Genomic DNA, 18,767 nt, shown 5'->3' with positions numbered 1-18,767 from the left:
ATCTGAGTTTTGCAACTGTAGCTACTTCCTTCTAATTCATTATTATTATTATTATTATTATTATTATTATTATTATTATTATTATTATTATTATTATTATTATTATTGTTATTATTGTTATTATTGTTACTGTTATTATTTTAAATTCATTTAAATTTATTTCTATTTTATTTGTTATTCTACTTTGGGTTTTTACATTTTTCTTTCCATGACTTGTAAAAATACAGTGCAACAGAGCTGCGTTTCTTGTATCCTGAAAATGTTTGAAAAATAAATTATCTTAAAAAATATATAATTATTTTATCTGAGTTTAATCATCTTTTTATTACAGTTTTATTAACCTGACTGTGGTTTGAACATTGCTAAGAAATTATTCATTTTTAAGTATGGTTGATATTTATGCAATTTTCTTTTCTATGCAGTATTTTTCTGCATATTTTGAGACAATAAAAAGGTAAATATCTGGAAATAAACACAGTGAGCCCTTTTTAAACCCTGATATTGATGATGAAGTAGGCTATTATACACTAATATGTTAATTTTTTTTAAAATTTTACAATGTGATTAAGTAATCTCAGACATTTAAAAAGCAGCTACACAAAGTCATCCCCGGTACTTCTACTGTTTTCTGTCGTAATTTCTTTCGTTTTGCAGCAGCTAACGACTGGAATAACTTACAAAACACCCTCAAACTTTTAACTTTGACTCCACTCACAACATTCAAGCTTAAACTTCAACAGATTTTAGTTGACTGTAACCCCTGCTGATCACTTTGGACTTAACTAGCATGAATTTGAATGTAGCATTTCCTCAGGACTCTGTCTAACCCCTGCCCCCCTCCACTCGAAGCTCCTCCAAAATGACGCCCCCGCTCACATGCACAAGCACCACTGATTCGTGACCATACGATCGTGACTGATTCAAAACCGGTCGTCAGCACATCTTTTGTGTTTTGCACTACATCAACTCATGTCTCAATCAGCGGTAAGAAAACACCAAAACATTATCATAGTGAAAGTTAAAAACACAAAGAAACATGAAATGTAAGCACAGGAGGCGGGCAGAACGGCAGGACGGGATTTGATTGGTTTCATAATTTGGCTCCTGATGGCAGGGATTGGTTGATGTTTTCCCAGGTTTACTCCAGCTGTAGATAGCTGCTTTTTTTCACTCTTTTTTAAGAACACATTATGTATTGATTGCCTTCGGGACATAAAGATCATTCTAACCAGTATAACAAAAAGTGTATCTAAATCAGACTACCAACCCCAGCTTTAACCGCCTCAGCTGACGTCTACCCCCTGGCAATGGTTACAGGTGTTAAAATTAATAATTCAGAAATGAGATTTTCACAACCTTTTATCTGCTGGTCGGTCAGGAAACACTGAAATGACAAACATTTGTTGGATAATGTGTTCATATATGACTTTATGTGACATATTTCATATTCCCACACAGCTGGACACAGCAGCAAGGTCTTGGTATGAGGGTTTATTCAGAGTGGGAGCACAGGCTGCAGTTCACTTCACGGCCACCAGGGTCACAACAACAACAATGTGTAGAAAAACCTTCAACAACCACCAAATGTTAGAAACGAGTTCAGAGTGCTTCAAGAGAAAGACATAGACATTCATCCCCACCTCCTTAAACTCATCTTCAGTCAGAGAGAGGAGATGAACTCTGTGTTTATGACACATTAGCTCTGAGTCCTCTCTGTGTCGGATTAATTTAAAACATGATGGACTTATACTTTCTGTCACATGTGTACACACACACACATCTCATGTTTTATCAAAAAATCATCAACCCCTCCCACATGTAAGGAAGGAGAGAGGGAGAGAGAGAGATAGAGAGAGAGAGAGAGAGAGAGAGAGAGAGCTGTGACGTTTGACCTACTTTCCAACAAACACTTGTCTCAGCCTCTCCACAACATTACTCCGCAGAGCTTTCTCTCTTTGAAGTATCCCTCCTCTCTCTAGCTCTCTCACCCTCTCTCACTCTCTCTCACCCACTCAGCCTGCGTGGCAGCAAACCGCAGAGAGAGAGAGAGAGAGAGAGAGAGAGAGAGCGAGAGAGAGAGAGAGAGAGAGAGAGAGAAGGGGGGACTCAGGGGGAGGGAGAGGGTGAGTGTGTCGCTGTGTGGAGTTGCTCAACAGCACAGACCGATGTGAGTTGTGGAAACGGGTCCTGGACTCTCTGCACTCTCTGGACTCCTCTGCGGGTAAGACCCTGAAGCTCTTATTGTGAAGAACTTTCTGTGATGCGTTCAAAGACATGCAGAGTGTGCATGATTTAGCTCTGTTGACATGTATCTGTGGTTCTGAGTACTCTCTCTGAGGCACGATGTGAAGGTGTGGAGGTTTGGGCTCCTCGGTCAGACTCAGAGACATATGGAAATGATATTTCCCCTGTATCCTGCAGACACGAGGGTGCAGCTCTGAGTCCTCCTGTAAACGTGTTTTCAGATAAACAGCTGAGTGTTAGAGGTGAACTGTCAGCACACACATGTAGGTTTAACAAACTGAACCTCTCCTCCAGCTGTTCTCAGGTTTCTTCTGCATGTGTCTCAGTGTAAGGCTCTGCTGCTGTTTGACACTGAGCTGAACATGAGGTAATATTCACACTAAGTGGGATATAATGTTTCAAACAGGGAGACACTGCCAACCTCTGCTCTCCCTAAGTTATCTGTCTGCTTTTTAACTCTTTATCTCTGAACGCATAAACACAGAGAGGAGTGAGGAACAACCTTTAAAACCTGAAATCATGAATCAGATAACTTCTTTTTATTCTGCTGGAGCGTTGGGTTAGAAGCCTGAAAACAGAGAGACTCACAGACAACAACAACAACAACAACAAACAAACAACGAGAAAAAATAAATTTTAACATGACATTTTAAAACACCAAGGAAGGAAGCGGGATAAGGAATTGACAACAAATCCCTACATTAATAACACAAACATTCACAGCAAAAAACATCCAGAATAATCACATTTAACTTTTTATTTATTTATATCTAGGAATAAAAACACTCTAAAAGAATACCAGGCTGTGAAAACAGATGTTATTGCGACGGTACATCCGTCAGTTTTTTTCTTGTTTAATTCATTCAAATTATTTCATCCAAAATGTGATAAAAGTCTGAACACGTCCTCGACAGTCATCGTTCAGCGCAGCTTTCCCCTCTTTCTGCTGTAGGTCGATAAACTGTGACAATAAACTATGATAACATTACACACATATCCTCATTTGAGTGTGTGTGTGTGTGTGTGTGTGTGTGTGTGTCTGTGTGTGTGTGTGTGTGTGTGTGTGTGTGTGTGTGTGTGTGTGTGTGTGTGTGTGTGTGTGTGTGTGTGTGTGTGTGTGTGTGTGTGACCCTGGTATGTAGGTGTTTGTGTGTATAAGTGAACATGACATGCATCACATGCAGCAGCAGCAGGGTGCAGGGTGAGGGGTCTGCCTGTATGTGTGTGTGTGTGTATGTGTGTGTGTGTGTGTATGTGTGTGTGTGTGTGTGTGTGTGTCGGGGGGCTCGGCTGGTAGTGGGCGTGTTGGAGGGCTGCTTGCTGCGTGTTATGAGGATGCCTGGGCACACAAGGTCGCATAACTGTCTAAAATTAGTCACGTGTCAGCTGTGACAGAGAGCTGAGGACTGAGGAGGACTGAGGAGGACTGAGGAGGACTGAGGAGGACTGAGGAGGACTGAGGAGGACTGAGGAGGACTGAGGAGGACTGAGGAGGACTGAGGAAGGACCGGTCAGTTTCCATCAGGACGACTCATCCTCTGTGAGGAGCTATGCATGCTGCTCTGATGTTAGTATCATCAGGTCTTCATTATTTCGAGATGCTGGAGGTTAGAGGTCAGAGACATCTCAGTGCAGAAATGTTTACTGAGGTAATACAATCAGCTGAGGAGGAGGAGGAACATTTACTATAGACTGATACAGTCAGAGGAGTCGCCCCCTGTTGCAGGTTTAAGACTCTTCTGCAGGATGGGGATGGTTACATCCTCTTTAACATGGTTTGATGGGTCTAACATCACCAGATCATTAAAACATTAAATTATGTTAAAAATAAAAAACAGACTCTCTGAACAGATTGATGTTTATTTACATTAAACTGATCTGATGGTTTCAGAGCACGGCACCCTGCTGTGAGGAGGATATCACACTTTAACCTGCATTCATCAATTAATAACCTAAAGCCCAGACAGGATGAGTAATGACCGTGAAGGACATGATTCACTCGGGGATCAGTCTGGGGTGATGTCGAAAGATGAAACTGATCTGAAAGCTTTAAAAGGAAGTGGAGAGATGACTAATTGCTAAGATATTTCAGAGTCCAGAACAAGGAACTCAGTGTTTGAACGTGCTGCAGATAGAGAGGACTGAGCGCTGTGAGACTGAGAGTCCATGTATGCAGGGTAAGAAGACGACTCATCGTTTAAATACATGTTTCATTCGGATTAAGAGAACGTTTGGGTTGATTGGATTATCAATAATCTGGGATGGGATTGTAATATCTTTAATGTATTGTCATTGTGGGAAGTGAAGCTGAGTTACCGTCAGTCTGACCTCCTCTGACCTCCACAGCATATTAACCATGTGATGCAGAGTACACCTGTGCTGTGTGCTCCCTCTGCTCCAGGATTGTTTAACACGAGCAGTAACTGAGTCCACACTGAACATTGTGTCTGTTATCTCGACCTCCTCTGGTTTCAGTGACTTTGTAGAGATCAGCAGCTATTCAGGCTGCTCTCACATCTGTGCCCGCTAACTGTCATTATTTCCCTACTCTCAAGACCAGCCTGAGACCACACTACGTTTTTTACCAAAGGGGCAACATGCACTGAGACCACATTAACATTTTTACCACAGGGTCAACAGGAACTGAGACCACACTGTGAGAGTGTAGGTAAACAGAGATCAGGTAGTGGAGGGCTGGCAGGATTAGAGGACGTCATGAGGTCTCCTGAGAGATGTCAGATCTTGAGTCCATGAGGAGCAGAGAGCGAGTGTCAGGCTGCAGGACGAGCTGCAGAGAGGGGAACACGTCTCTGCATCTGACTCAGTGTGATGATCTAAACTCTGAGTCTGTGTGTGAGTCAGACTCCATTTATACATCATTAACAGGGTGAGCGTTTTAATGTGTGAAAACAGGATTTCAAACACTCTTGTTTTTATTCTGCAGATATTTCACAAAGAGGAAACTTTCAGGGGACTTTTTGTCCTGAGTCAGTTCTTCCTGTTGCTGCAAGTTTTTTAGAAATCTAGTGCTGAAAGGTTCAAGCAGCGTCTTCTTTATGTAGTCTCAGATTACAGACTCCTTTTTTTATTTTTTATTCAATCCAACTAAAATATCAAAATCCACAGTGTCACACATGATGGACGCCTCGTGGGAGAATCAAACCAGGAGGTTGGAAAAGTTAGTCCCATCTTCAATCAATCAATCAATCAATCAATCAATCAATCAATCAATCAATCAATCAGACTTTTATTTATAAAGCGCTTTTAATACAATATCTGTAACACAAAGTGCTGTACATAAAAATAATTTAAAATAGAACAAATTAAGAAAAGGATATAGATTTAGAAATTTGGAAATTAATAAAATAAGAAATAAAAAAGAAGTTGCTGTACGTGATATTTTAATGAGGAAACACTGGATGTAAAATAAGATGTTAAAACTCAATACAAGAAATTAAGATCTCCAAAATAATCATATTCCTGTCGTTCAAAGAGTCTGTTTGTGTAAAGTCTTTACAAAGTCACATCTCGTGACTTTCATCATCAGTGAAACCTGACCCATAGGTGACTGCGTCATGAACTGATCCTTCATGTCACCTCAGAGCAGAGATTATTCAATCCCAGAGAGTGTTTGGACCCTGGAGGGGCTGTTAGGAAACACGTCTGAGGAGCAGGAGATCAAGTTTCTGGTGTTCTCTCGTAAATCGATAACTCTGCATGCCAAACCAGTGAGAATGACACCTGAGGTCTCACCAGGTGTGTCCTTACGTTGTGTGGACTTATCTCTGAGCAGGAGACAAAGACTGCGAGAGCTACGACCTCGAATAACACCGAAATCTGTTTCGCTCATGAGTAAGAACGTTTGAATGTTTCCTGGTCTGTTCTGCTGCTGCTTTGTGTGTGTGTGTGTGTGTGTGTGTGTGTGTGTGTGTGTGTGTGTGTGTGTGTGTGTGTGTGTGTGTGTGTGTGTGTGTGTGTGTGTGTGTGTGTGTGTGTGTGTGTGTGTGTGTGTGTGTGTGTGTGTGTGTGTGGTTGTGTGTGCAGCTTTAACCATTATCTAAAGATGGCCGCTCTGAACCTGTGTTTATTTCAGTCCGGTTGGTTATTGTTTGTGTGTCTTGTTGTCCGGTCAGTGGTCTCTGTCGCTCCTGGTCTCAGCTCCAGAGGTCTCTGTGTCTCACAGGAATGTAGTTAGTGTGTGTTATCTGTAAAGGCAGAGGTCATGTGACCGACGTCCATGGCAGGGGGCTGAAATCTGTCACAGCATGCTTTGTGCAGAAGGTCTGTTTCAGTGTTAGTTCACACCTCAGAGTGACTCAGAGTTTATTGATGTTACACTTTCTTCAGTAGTGTGAAGAAACACCAAACACCTCCTGATTCTGAGGAAACGTCTGATATTCTTCAGAACTCTTTCATCCAGACCGAGGAGGAGGAGGACGCTTTATCTGTAACTGAAGCTCAGAAACAAACATTGATACACATCAAACACTCTCGATTTCAGACACTTCATGTTCCTGCTTTAATTCAGAATTTAAACAAAAAAGGAGGAAGTGAAGCCAGAGAATTGAAATAAACACCACACACGTAAAGAACATTAATATCTAACTTCTCACAATCATTAACCCTTCATAGTTCAGATAACACATCTGTGGTTTCTGATATGGACCAATGCTTCCACCTTTCACATTTGGCTCATGTGACGAAAGTATTCACGTAAACACTTCTGAAGAAATTTGTAAATATGGAAGTGAAGTGAGGAAATTCTGCAAAGCTCCGGATACCGTGAAGACTGACGTCAGAGAGCCAGCAGGGCCAAACTGATAACGCTGCTTATCTGATCGCATTATCAAAAGCTGCTGCTCAGCCGCTCAGCTGCTCAGAAGTCAGGATTCTAACACCCTGATGCTTTTCCACATCGATGCAAATGACATGAGAGTCGGATAATGACGCTGATGACTTGGTTCAATTATCACACTTCCATGTTCATCACACCCATTCATCTGTCTGTGCTGAGTCTCAGTTTTACTGTAAACAGTGCGTCCCACAGAGGCTTCACTCTGGCTTCCTTCAGCGGTATGAACCTGAAACAAAAACTGATGTTCTTGTAATTAACGGGTCTTAAGTTTGCTGAAATAACAACATCATGATGCAGATTAGTCAAAAGTCAAAAGTCAAGCTTTATCAGGTCTGTCCTCAAGAGGAGAAGAAAACTACTGTTACAATGTTTGTTTATTGAATGGAGGTCTATGAAAGAGGATTAGAGACACTGACGTTTTTTTTTAGATCTGACCTTCTTGACGGAATGTTCCATTTGTTCTCAGAATTCTGACATCAAAGACAGAATTCTGGAATTCTGTCTATGATGTCAGAATTCTAGAACACCTGCTGCCCACCCTGATGGTGGGATTCATCATTTCTGATGCAGCGTTCCAGGAGGTCAGGAAATCTAAATGCTGATTGACGCTCTTCATGCAGATATCTGTTTATAGAGAGAAATGAATCCTCCTCACATCAACAACCATGGGAGCAGTCATCACGCTGGATTGTGTTCCTCCTGCTTTGCTCTCCATGCAGACTGTTCTTCCTGCTGACACCTGATTGGTCTATACTACTCAGACTTCAAACAGAGACCAGAATACTTCTCGTACTTACAGACCCCTGAGCACAGAGTTAGTATTTATGTAAAATCAGTTTCTGCTGTTTGTATCTTTTGCATGTGATGAAGATATTTAGAGTTTTATATCCTCTCCATAATGAACCACTCTCACAGCGACCAGGTGGATAGAGACGATGCAAAGTGAATCAACTCCATCATCTGAATATGTTGGGGTCTAAAAAAAAGCTGGTGACGACTTGGGCCGTGATCTGTGAGCCTCTGAGGGTGATCCACAGTGCTGTGGACCCACAGAGCTGTGGCCCGCCTGCTCCTCACACTGTCTGTGGTGAGATGATGCATTTATGTGTAACAGCTGGGAGAGTAAAAACCTGCGGTTAGAGAAAGTAAGGCGTGTTTTAGCAAAAAACACAAACATTGGTTTCATTTTTCAGGAGTTGGATTCTTACATTGGTGAATCACATGAGACAGAAAGAGCAAGTCATGAGATATAAACAGTGTGAGCTCTCTTTGTGAGGCTTCAGTTTATCAGTAGAGTCTGGACTCTTGTTGATATTTAGCTTTCAGCGGTCACAGGATGGTATTTGGGTTATTTGCATGTTTTAAGTGATACAGCGTCCTACAGGCTGCAGCACACGCAGACTGTGATCCTTCAGGGTCTCTGTTGATCTTTCCCCGCTCTTTATGAGGCTGCTCTTTAAAAGTTATGATCTCTGTCTGGAGAGATTCAATCGGAGCTCTGTGCTCAGATATATTTCACATTATACCGACTGAGACCGTGTGAAGGTGGAGAGGAGGACTGCCGGGTCACATAATCATAAAAACACATCAATCTCAGCTGTTTGTTCTCGGGAGGAGGTCTGTGAGTCCAGCAGGAGTCTGAGGAGGTCTGGGAGTCCAGCAGCAGACCTAGGACGTGCAGGGCGATGAGTCTGGTCAGAGATTTAACGGCAGAGCTCGTTACCATGCTCAGCCTGCTCCTGAGCTGAAACCAGAGTCCTGGCAGGGGGCCCAGTTGGCATTTCTGACATTTTCCTGGTTCGTGGAGCCGAGGGGTGAAGGTGAACACATGAATGCTCAGAGCTGAGTCATTGAGGGGGGGGGGGGGGGCAGAGAGCAAGTCTGACCCAGTTCAGACATTTCAGCAGCTCACTGTGGGGAGAATAGGTCATGGGTGTCTCTGCAGGGAGGGAGGCTCTGTTTGCTAAGAAGAGAGGAGACGCAGAGCTCAGCTGATCCAGACGGTCTCAGCTCACCGACCCTCAGAGATCTCACTGTAAGGATCTTTATTTCCAGTGAAGTCTGGAGCCTCTATCAGCGTGACTCAACACTCGATGCACGGGTTAGTTTCTGTTAAGGAAGACCTTTGAGGAGTCCAGACACGCTGCAGCTGCTCTACAGGACTCCATCAGAGAAACACACTGAGGATCACAGCGAGCCCTGAAGTCCCTCAGAGGTGGTCGACTGCATCATCTTGTGCTCGCAGGTTATTTACCTGAGCAGGTGCAGCAGAGGTAACGACTCCACTCCACATTCAGTGACAGAACTTTGTGATAATTTCCTTTTTTTGATTGTTGGCATATTGTTTGTACTTTTAATGCCTTTACACTGGAACTGGTATCTTGTGTGAGCGGGGAGAGTTGAGGGGTGCGCCCCATGTTGTGTTGATATGTAATATAAGTGAAAAATGTCGGCTCTCACAATGAAGTCAAAGAAACACGTTTGTTTATAAAAGCTGTATCAGAGCACAGGATAAAGGTCCTCTTTCAGTCCAGCTCAGAGACTCTTCTCTTGTTGATCAGTGAACTTTAACGAATCCTCTCTGTTCAGACTCTAGACTTTAACATTTTGAGTTTTGAGTTTAGAGGAGCGTCTCAGTTTGTCCTCGGGGGTTTCTCAGTCATTCCCTGAACAGTTTTGAACACATTCCTCACATGTGAGCATGAGCCCAAGGCGACGGGACCATCGTAAACACAGAAATGTCAGGAGAGAAATGTCAGAGATGCTGGAGGTAATTTAGAAACATGGAGCTCGTTCTACGGAGAGTTCCTCAGGTTTACCCTCACTCTAAGAAATGTCTCCAGAGCAGAGACCATCCCTGACTGTAAGGGAACAGATAATTAAATATTAATAAAAAAGACATACAATATGACAAAAAAAGTAAATGGTCAGTAAAAATACAAGTTGAAAGATCTTCAAGTAATTTCTCTATTTAACTGATCTAAAATTATTATTCTAGTACAATAAAAATTACTTTTTAAAGTTAGAATTTTGACTTTTTATCACCATAATTATTATTTGTTATATTTTTACATCATAAAGAAGACTTTTAATCACTTTGAATTCAATATTTATGACTTTTATTTCATGCCTATAATCTTTTTCGATACTTATGACTTTTTATCTCATAACTTATTAATCCTATGATTTTTTTTACTTAAGTCAGAATCATAACTTTTTATCTCTAATTATGACGTCTTATCTAACAATAATTACTTTTTAACTTTTAATTCATAATATTGTTTAAACCTCATTATTAAAACTTAATTTTTTTAACTTTTTTTTTAATAATTTAGACTTTTTATCTCTTTATCATGACTGTTTACTTCAGCCTTTATCTCATGGATTTGACTTAATATGAGTTTTTTATTTTAAAGTCTAAACTTTCATCCTCACCGACTCAGACGGCCTGTCATACTTGATTTCTGTATTTGTGTACGTGGGCATCAACATTCAGGTGACCTCATTGTGTTCATTAATGAAACTGCTGTAAATGTCATCTCATGCATTTTCCCTCGACCCTCTCACGCTCACAGTTTCCATGTTCGGTGGTTGTGAAAGGTGCAGACGCGTGGCAGAGAGCGGGCAGGTGGCACAGAGAACACATGAGGCGTCTCATTCAGCCACACGTGCTTCCTGCTCTGATTCAGACACACGTGGACCACACGCGTCCTGACTCTGTCTGCTGACACTGAGCGCTCAGAGTCAGAGCGCCGCGTGAACTCATCTTTATGTCGTTTTCTGTCGCAGTAATCGGAGGTTGTGATGTCACCATGGAGGCTCAGAACAACAACCAGCCGACGATAGACAACCTGAACAACCTGTACAAGATTGCTGCTCAGGACGACCAGGTAGGACCAGGACCGCTGAGGGTTTTATCAGGGAACAGGGTACACCTTACAGGTTTCTTCTCCCTCCTCTGAATTCTGACGGTCCAGTTTTACATCACAAACATTCACACAATGTTTTATTGTGCAGATTAAATCAGTCTTTATGTTCTCTGTGTTGTTCTCCAGAAGAACATGTCGGGCCGTATGTTCTGCTGCTCGATGGCAAACTTCCAGATCGAGAAGAAGATCGGCCGGGGTCAGTTCAGTGAGGTGTACAAGGCCCGGTACCTGCTGGAGGGTCAGCTGGTGGCTCTGAAGAAAGTCCAGGTACAGAAGTCTCTGTCTGCTCTGGTAACATGATGTCTGTTTGCTGTATTTATAGAAGTGTTGGGTTTCTTTCTAAGCTCTTCTCTTTCACTTCTCTCTTCATCTCTGAAGCTGTGTCGACTAAAAGCTTTTTACATTTTCATTCAGACTCACAGATGACTGTGTAACTTTACTCTTTACTGAAAGTATCATTATGTTATAGACTATAGATATGACTAAAGCTTTCTGAATGAACATGTACAAACATCTAAAGTTCCCCTCGGCTCTCTGGTCTCATTTGAAAACTGATCTCAGGTCTGACTGTCCTCACAGGTCTCATGTTTACGTCCACACGCTAGCGCCTCACAGATCTGATTCTATTGATGAATCATTTGGTGAACGCGAATCAAACATCTTCTGACCCCAAACATGAGGAACGAAGGAAACAGAGGCTGCTTTTTATTTTCGACTACAAAGTGCGGCTACAGTTGGAGCTAATTTGTTTGTTTATTCTAGATCGCTTCAACAACGAAGGCCGACCACAGAAAGTCTCACTCTTAAGACAGGAGTGTAGGAAGAACACTCAGATCCTAACGTGTCCCTCAGAGACATGCTGTTGACATCTGCCTCCTCCTGCTGAGGGTCAGATTCTGGGTCATGTCTTCTGCAGCACTCGCCAAGTTTGTTTTGGTGTTTTTCCGCCCCTGCATCCAAGTGCACAACACTCTGGCAGCCAATCAAAGCAGTGCCTCATTATCACAGCAGCCCCGCCCCCCTCAGATCTCTGCATGGGTGATGAGAGGCTGCAGATCCTCCACAGAGACTGAATCTTTGAGTTCAAATCCTTAAACACAACGAGGAGGAGCAGGAGGAGGAGCAGGAGGAGCAGGAGGAGGAGGAGGAGGAGGAGGAGGAGGAGGAGGAGGAGGAGGAGGAGGAGGAAGACATGATGTAAACAGATTAAAACACTGATCTTTGCAGGTGTTTATTTGTTGATAGCCATGATTTACAGATTGTTACAGAAACAGACTTTCCCCACGTGTCCCTTGTTACTCTGGAACATTATTTAAAGATGAAGAGTCAGTGAACTTTAACCGAGCTGATTTTCTGTTTGGTGTCTGTTTCTGTTGTTTTTGTGAAACCTCCTCTGAGTCTCTGCGTTTGTAAAGGATGGTGAAGTTCACACCGACTGGGAGGTAAATAAGGTTATATTTGTATCTGCAGATCTTTGAGATGATGGACTCTAAGGCTCGTCAGGACTGCATCAAAGAGATCGACCTGCTCAAGGTAAGGAGGCGTTCAGGTGCTCGCTGTCCCGCTCTGTTTAAATCATGACCTCTCACTGATGTGTTGCTCACACTGATCCTCTCTGTCCTCTACAGCAGCTCAATCATCCCAACGTGATCAAATACCTCGACTCCTTCATTGAAGAGAACGAGCTAAACATCGTCCTGGAGCTCGCCGACGCCGGAGATCTGTCCCAGATGATCAAGGTCAGTTTGAAACATAAAACACTTGCACTCCTCTCCTGCGTTTCAGCGCACTCACTCCTCTCCTTTGTTTCAGTACTTTAAGAAGAAGCGGCGGCTCATCCCTGAGAGAACAATCTGGAAGTACTTTGTGCAGCTCTGCAGCGCTCTGGAGCACATGCACTCACGCAGAGTGATGCACCGAGGTAAACGGACACACCTTCCCTCCACCCGTCCCTCTTGAACACACACACACACACTCACACGCACACACAGACACACACTTTAAAACCTGCACCTTATATTTTGGTTTCTTAAAGGATATTAATGTGTGTGTGTGTGTGTGTGTGTGTGTGTGTGTGTGTGTGTGTGTGTGTGTGTGTGTGTGTGTGTGTGTGTGTGTGTGTGTGTGTGTGTGGTGTGTGTGTGTGGTGTGTGTGTGTGTGTCTGTCTGTCTGTCTGTCTGTCTGTCTGTCTGTCTGTCTGTCTGTCTGTCTGTCTGTCTGTCTGTCTGTCTGTCTGTCTGTCTGTCTGTGTGTGTGTGTGTGTGTGTGTGTGTGTGTGTGTGTGTGTGTGTTCAATACAGACATCAAACCGGCTAACGTGTTCATCACGGCGACGGGGGAGGTGAAGCTGGGTGATCTGGGGTTAGGACGGTTCTTCAGCTCTAAGACGACAGCAGCTCACTCTCTAGGTAACACAAGGCTCCGTCATGTGTGTGTGTGTATGTGCGCGCGTGTGTGTGTTTGTGTGTGTGTGTGTGTGTGTTATTTCATTAACCCTTTAAGCTCTGATGGTTGTATCTGCTTTCTCTCTGTGTCAGTCGGGACTCCGTACTACATGTCTCCTGAGAGGATCCATGAGAACGGATACAACTTCAAGTCTGACATCTGGTCTCTGGGGTGCCTTCTGTACGAGGTGAGATCATGAGTCCTTCTCTGTTCGTAGGTGTCTGATACAGGTGGATAAAACACACTTTTTAATGAACCCCAGTGGCTGAAACGTGTATTACACCCCAAACACCAACATACAGGTGAAGTCCAGCCGTGGATGGAGATGAGTTTCAACACAGAATCTCTCACAGCTGCTGTTTTACTTCAGGGAGGAACCATCAGGAGCAAACTGGACAGATTATTATGATGTTAAACGTTTAACAACATGCTGAGCATTGCATCAGCACGTAGATCCATCTTTTCTTTACTTTAAGTTATATTTTTGGGCATTTTTGCCTTTAAAGGACAGGACAGCTGCAGAAAGACAGGAAGTGTTGGGAGCACGGGGGGAAGACGTACAGCAAATGATCGAGACGGGGAGTCGAGCCCATGACAAGGCTACGACAAGGACTACAGCCTCTACATGGGGCACACGCTTAGACCGCTAGTTTTGATCAGTTTGATCTAATGAGATCCAGTTTGCCGTCTCTCTCCAGTCTTTACTTCTCTGCAGCTGTAAGGCTTCATCATTAACACCTGACAGACTTCACCTGTGAGTCAGTCAGGTGTGACCTGTGTGCACCGCTGAAGACATTTTAAACAGTTCCAGCTGATCAGATTGATATCACAGCTCTTTCTGAAACTCTGATTTGAATCTCCTCAGCTGAGATTAGATTAGACTCTAGATTATTTCCAGTATTTCTGCAAAAGTAAAGATGAATACTTTGTTCAGATGATGAGAGTAATTTTTGAATATCGTGATGCAGAAATCAGGAGCTGCTGTATGGATCGTCTCCACCCACCTTTGCTCTTTGCTCCACAGTAAAAGTGTGGAGTCTCTCTCTCTCTCTCTCTCTCTCTCTCTCTCTGCAGACTGTAGACCGGTCTGAGGTCTAACGTTTGTAAAGTCGTGGTCTTTGCATTTCTGCTGGTTTTAGTAGAAAAACAGAAACAATGAAAGCTCCCTGCTTCCTGCCTCACAGGATGTTCCTCCTCCACCCAGGCCTCCAGTTTCCTCTCTGTCTGACTTTAAGGACCAGAATCTGAGATTAGACCGGCTGACAGCAGACTGCAATGTGAGTCTGACCACCTCGAGTAAAACAGACCGTTTATTTCACACCATCTGAGCCGAATCTGACGATGGACGGGTTCAGTTTGTCTGAAGAGGAGATCTGAACACAGAGCTTAGGAGATGTGCAGGCTCAGTTTACAGACTCTGAACACAGAAACTTTAAATATCTGAAGACATGATAACCTCCCTCTGGACTGGTTTCTTGTGTTTCATTGAAGCGCTGAGTCTTTGTTGACACGGCCTGACTGAGCAGCATCATGTTTCAGCATCTCTTATAACCTGAACATCTTTAACCCTTTATATTCACACCTCTCACTCTGAACACGCTCAGCTTCTCTCCTCTAACGTGCACACGCAGTGACTCTGTCTGCTGTCTGCTGAGAAATGAAGCTTTAATTTGATCAGGACTGAACTGTGGGAGCAGCAGGATAATCCAATCAGAGGCTAACTGATTTATCACTGAGTAATGATCCCGTCGAGCCCGTCAGCATCCTCTCCCAGCATGCAATGCAAAAAGCAGCTTATAAAACTAGAGACTGTTTGTTAAACTCACGAAATGCTGACTGTCTGAGAAACAATCCAAAACACGTACAACAAACAGGACCTGTCTGTGCTCAGCTGGAGCTCAGAGCAGGACCCATCAGTCCCTTTAAAGACCTCCTGGATCAGAAGGCCTAGGTCTTGACGTGACAGAGCTTTTCTACCAACAGCTCCGTCTCTGGGATCAGAGACATCATGATAAAGGATCCTCTGCAGTCTAAAGTTTAACTCATCCCTCTCTGCCTCTCTGAATAAAACCTCTCATGCACGCTGTCTCTCTGTTTGTCCAGATGGCGGCTCTGCAGAGTCCGTTTTACGGAGACAAGATGAACCTGCTCTCTCTCTGTCAGAAGATCGAGAAATGTGATTATCCTCCTCTCCCTCCGGACCATCACTCTGAGAAGGTAACAACAGGATCCTGATGAAGCTTCTCTCCTACAGATGAATCCAGCGACGAGACGTTTGAGTCTGAAGTGCCCTGGTTTAGTTTGTAGACTCAGTAGTACAGATTAAGTGAAAGGGAGCTCTTATTTTTTTTAATATCTGAGTTGTATTTGCAGACAGAGAGTATGGATTGTTGGTCTTTACATTTTAAAGCATCACATTTATCTCTGAAGCTAATGAAGTTCTGCCTCCACAGCTGCGGGAGCTGGTGAGCATGTGCATCAGCCCGGATCCAGACCAGCGCCCAGACATCGTCTTCGTGCTGCAGATCGCCAAACAGATGCACATGTGGACCTCCAGCACCTGAGACCGGGTGGAGCTCAGTCCGAGGACCTGAAACACCCAAAGTCAGATCTGCCTGGTCTCACCTGGACAGGAGGGAACCATAGACAGACTAATTTGCACACGTGGACCGTGATGTTCGGACATCCCGACCCTGATTTAGAGGTGGAGGAGGAGGAGAGGAGGAGGGATGGGTGGTTTAAGAAGCGTTGGAGGAGGAGTTTATGAAGTTGTTCATGTGAGAGGAGATCTCTGCTCTCTGCAGCCCATGCTCTGAAGGTGTGACCTGAGGCTGCAGAGCTTCTTTTATATTCACCTGCACAGGGGTTCATTCCACATTTAACCCACTGTGTGCCAGGTAAAGAGCTTATTATCACCTATCGTCTATCATTATAATCTTTTACTTCTTTTATATCATCAGATAACACGCAGCATTCTGGGCTCAAAGACAATCAGTGAAACTTATTAACAGACGGGACAGCTGCTTTGTTTACTTTCAGTTTGCAGTGAGACAACTGGTTTAAAAATACCTCCTGTCTGAAGCTACAGGCTGAATATAAAGATGGACAACAAGCCTCCATATCCTCCTGGTGGACAAAAGTGAAGCTAACATATCTCCCAAAATGAGTGCTGACATATTACCCATTCAGAGTCAAAGATCATTCTACAATTCTGCATTTAAGATCAAAGACAACATTCTAGAATTCTGCATTTAAGATCAAAGACAACATTCTAGAATTCTGTCTTTGATGTCAGAATTCCGAGAGAAAAGTCAACACTCTAAAGAAGAGTCAGATCTAAACTGGTCCTGCTTTATCCCTCTTTTTATATAATCAATAACTAATTCAAAGTAAACAGAAACATGAACACTGAGACATAAATCAGCACGATAAGAACTAACTATAATGACAGAAACCATGTTTGACAAACATTTATTTGACCTGTGTTTGATTTTACACTTTGACCCTTGTCCCGTCTGTTCACATGGAGGAGGCGGGGCTTATGAGCTATACTGCAGACAGTCAGCAGGGGGAGTTCTGAATGTTTTAGCTACACTTTTGTGGCGCTGTCAGTCGTCCATCTTTCTATATTGACTGGTTGAAGCCAGCATGAGCGCTGTTGTTCTTCAGTTTAAGGTTTCAGTTTGATGACAGCTATTCATTATTAATGGTATTACTATTGGTAGTATTTTTATGTCCACTATGGGGCAGCACCATGAGCTGTAAACATAACGGTGTCAGGATGGATGAGAGGTGATTTCTGTTTCTGCTGCAGGTAAAGGAGGATCATTAAAGCTTAGAGGGAAACCTTTGTTATTATTCACACGCATCGAACCTGAGTCCTTGTAGCTCCTGTTGTAACTCTAATACAGAGCAGAGGACGCTCCTAAACCAGGTCTGAGAAGGATAGTCTGGATCTGGACTCAGTTTGATGGTCTATCAGCTGCTTTAGTTTTTATCATCATGTTTCTTATTCAGTAATTATTCTGCAGGTTTCGGAGGTTTGGTGCAAAAATGCAGCAGAAATATTCGCTCTGTTTGAGCTCTATGACAGGAGGATGAAGATATAAGGTTTAGATAACAGGTCTAAATTCTCATCATTATCATCATCATCATCATCATCATCACAGTCCCTCTCTCCTGTCCTCTCTGTGTTTCTCTGGACTCTCATGTCTCTGACCTCTCAGCGTCTCAGTGTTTGTTTGTCTTCTTTCTGTCTGTCGTGTTCTCTCAGAATATTTTGAATTTTAAACTTTTTTATGTCGTCTATACTTTTATATTTTATGCATCATGTCAGTGTTTGTAGTGGAATAAGAAAGAGACATGTCCTGATTGAGTAAAGAAACCCTCGTTATAGAAATACCTGTATTGATTTTTAACCCTGAAGTGTCTGCAGAGTCCTCACTCACTGATCTCTTTGTTCCTTGGTGGTGGTTTTTTGGTTGTTGAGGGTTTTTGTGTTATGAAATCTTAAACACCAGGATCCAGTGTTTACAGATCTGGACCTGTGTGACTGTGAAACTGTAAACTGCAGAGACATGAGACGCTGTGAAAGTCTGAGGGAGAAGATGTGAAGGAGCAGATTTGATGCACATTATTTTATTAACATGTTTTAATAACGGCTCATATTTTAATAAAACACATTTTAAACTGTTCAGATAACAAACATCATCTTTCATTAAATGTCCTCATCCGGCTCTCTTAAAGTCTTGAGTTTTAATGTTTATCAAAAGTTATATCTCTGTCTGTGTGGAGTCACTGTTTGTGCTCCTGCTTTTACATTTGTTATCAAACGTAGAGATGTTCAACTGTAGGAGAATAAAATGTTATTTTGACTCTTTTGTAATTCTTTTATTGAAGCAACATTTAGCTGAACAGTTCAGCTGCTCTCATGAGGGTTTAAAAATCATGCGAGGTGTAAATAAATGTAAGGTATTTTTAAAACAGGGTTCCCACTCTTTTCCAGAGATCATTTTCCAGGACATTTCCAGGACATTTTCAGTGATGATCAAGCTGGTATGACAGTCTAAATTTAGTTCCTAATTTAGTTAATAAATAGTCTAATATGTTCCTCTCAGTGGAAGTCTACATTGAAGACATGCAGTCTATGGCTATCCAAGAAATCATCTCCTACATGCTTAAAAATGGTGGCAAATTAATTGAACAATGCAACCACAGATGTACAGCACTTCACTTTATCAGTGCAACCAAGTAACAATGATGGCTAACTCTCATCTCAGCTTTCTCTTTTCTC

General features: G+C 42.8%; 1 protein-coding gene across 3 annotated transcripts; it reads left to right on the top strand.

Annotated features, from left to right (window-relative positions):
* The first annotated feature begins 1,916 nt into the window (after positions 1 to 1,916).
* nek6 (NIMA-related kinase 6) lies at positions 1,917 to 18,348 on the top strand. 3 transcript variants are annotated; one of them, XM_034710267.1, is made up of 10 exons: positions 1,917 to 2,221; positions 10,889 to 10,989; positions 11,155 to 11,295; positions 12,499 to 12,561; positions 12,657 to 12,767; positions 12,841 to 12,949; positions 13,330 to 13,437; positions 13,567 to 13,661; positions 15,578 to 15,691; positions 15,928 to 18,167. In XM_034710267.1, exons 2-10 carry the CDS (start codon positions 10,912 to 10,914, stop codon positions 16,036 to 16,038), a joined length of 930 nt encoding a protein of 309 aa, XP_034566158.1. In that variant the 5' UTR covers positions 1,917 to 2,221; positions 10,889 to 10,911; the 3' UTR covers positions 16,039 to 18,167. The 3 variants fall into 3 exon arrangements, with proteins under 3 accessions (XP_034566158.1, XP_034566157.1, XP_034566159.1); XM_034710266.1 differs by lacking the exon at positions 1,917 to 2,221 and adding an exon at positions 4,362 to 4,421 and having other exon boundaries at positions 15,928 to 18,348; XM_034710268.1 differs by lacking the exon at positions 1,917 to 2,221 and adding an exon at positions 9,133 to 9,372 and having other exon boundaries at positions 15,928 to 16,928.
* Positions 18,349 to 18,767: the final 419 nt, after the last annotated feature.

The sequence above is a fragment of the Notolabrus celidotus genome, chromosome 19 (assembly GCF_009762535.1).
Source record: "Notolabrus celidotus isolate fNotCel1 chromosome 19, fNotCel1.pri, whole genome shotgun sequence".
Lineage (NCBI taxonomy): Eukaryota > Metazoa > Chordata > Actinopteri > Labriformes > Labridae > Notolabrus > Notolabrus celidotus.
The sequence above is the reverse complement of the archived record's forward strand: the minus strand, read 5'-3'. Positions and strand labels throughout refer to the sequence as shown.

What these genes read in the sequence shown, in the direction of transcription:
- nek6 (XM_034710266.1), top strand. An exon ending in TGGCTCTGAAGAAAGTCCAG is followed by an intron (nt 11,296 to 12,498) that starts GTACAGAAGTCT and finishes TTGTATCTGCAG; the next exon opens with ATCTTTGAGATGATGGACTC. An exon ending in CGGACCATCACTCTGAGAAG is followed by an intron (nt 15,692 to 15,927) that starts GTAACAACAGGA and finishes CTGCCTCCACAG; the next exon opens with CTGCGGGAGCTGGTGAGCAT.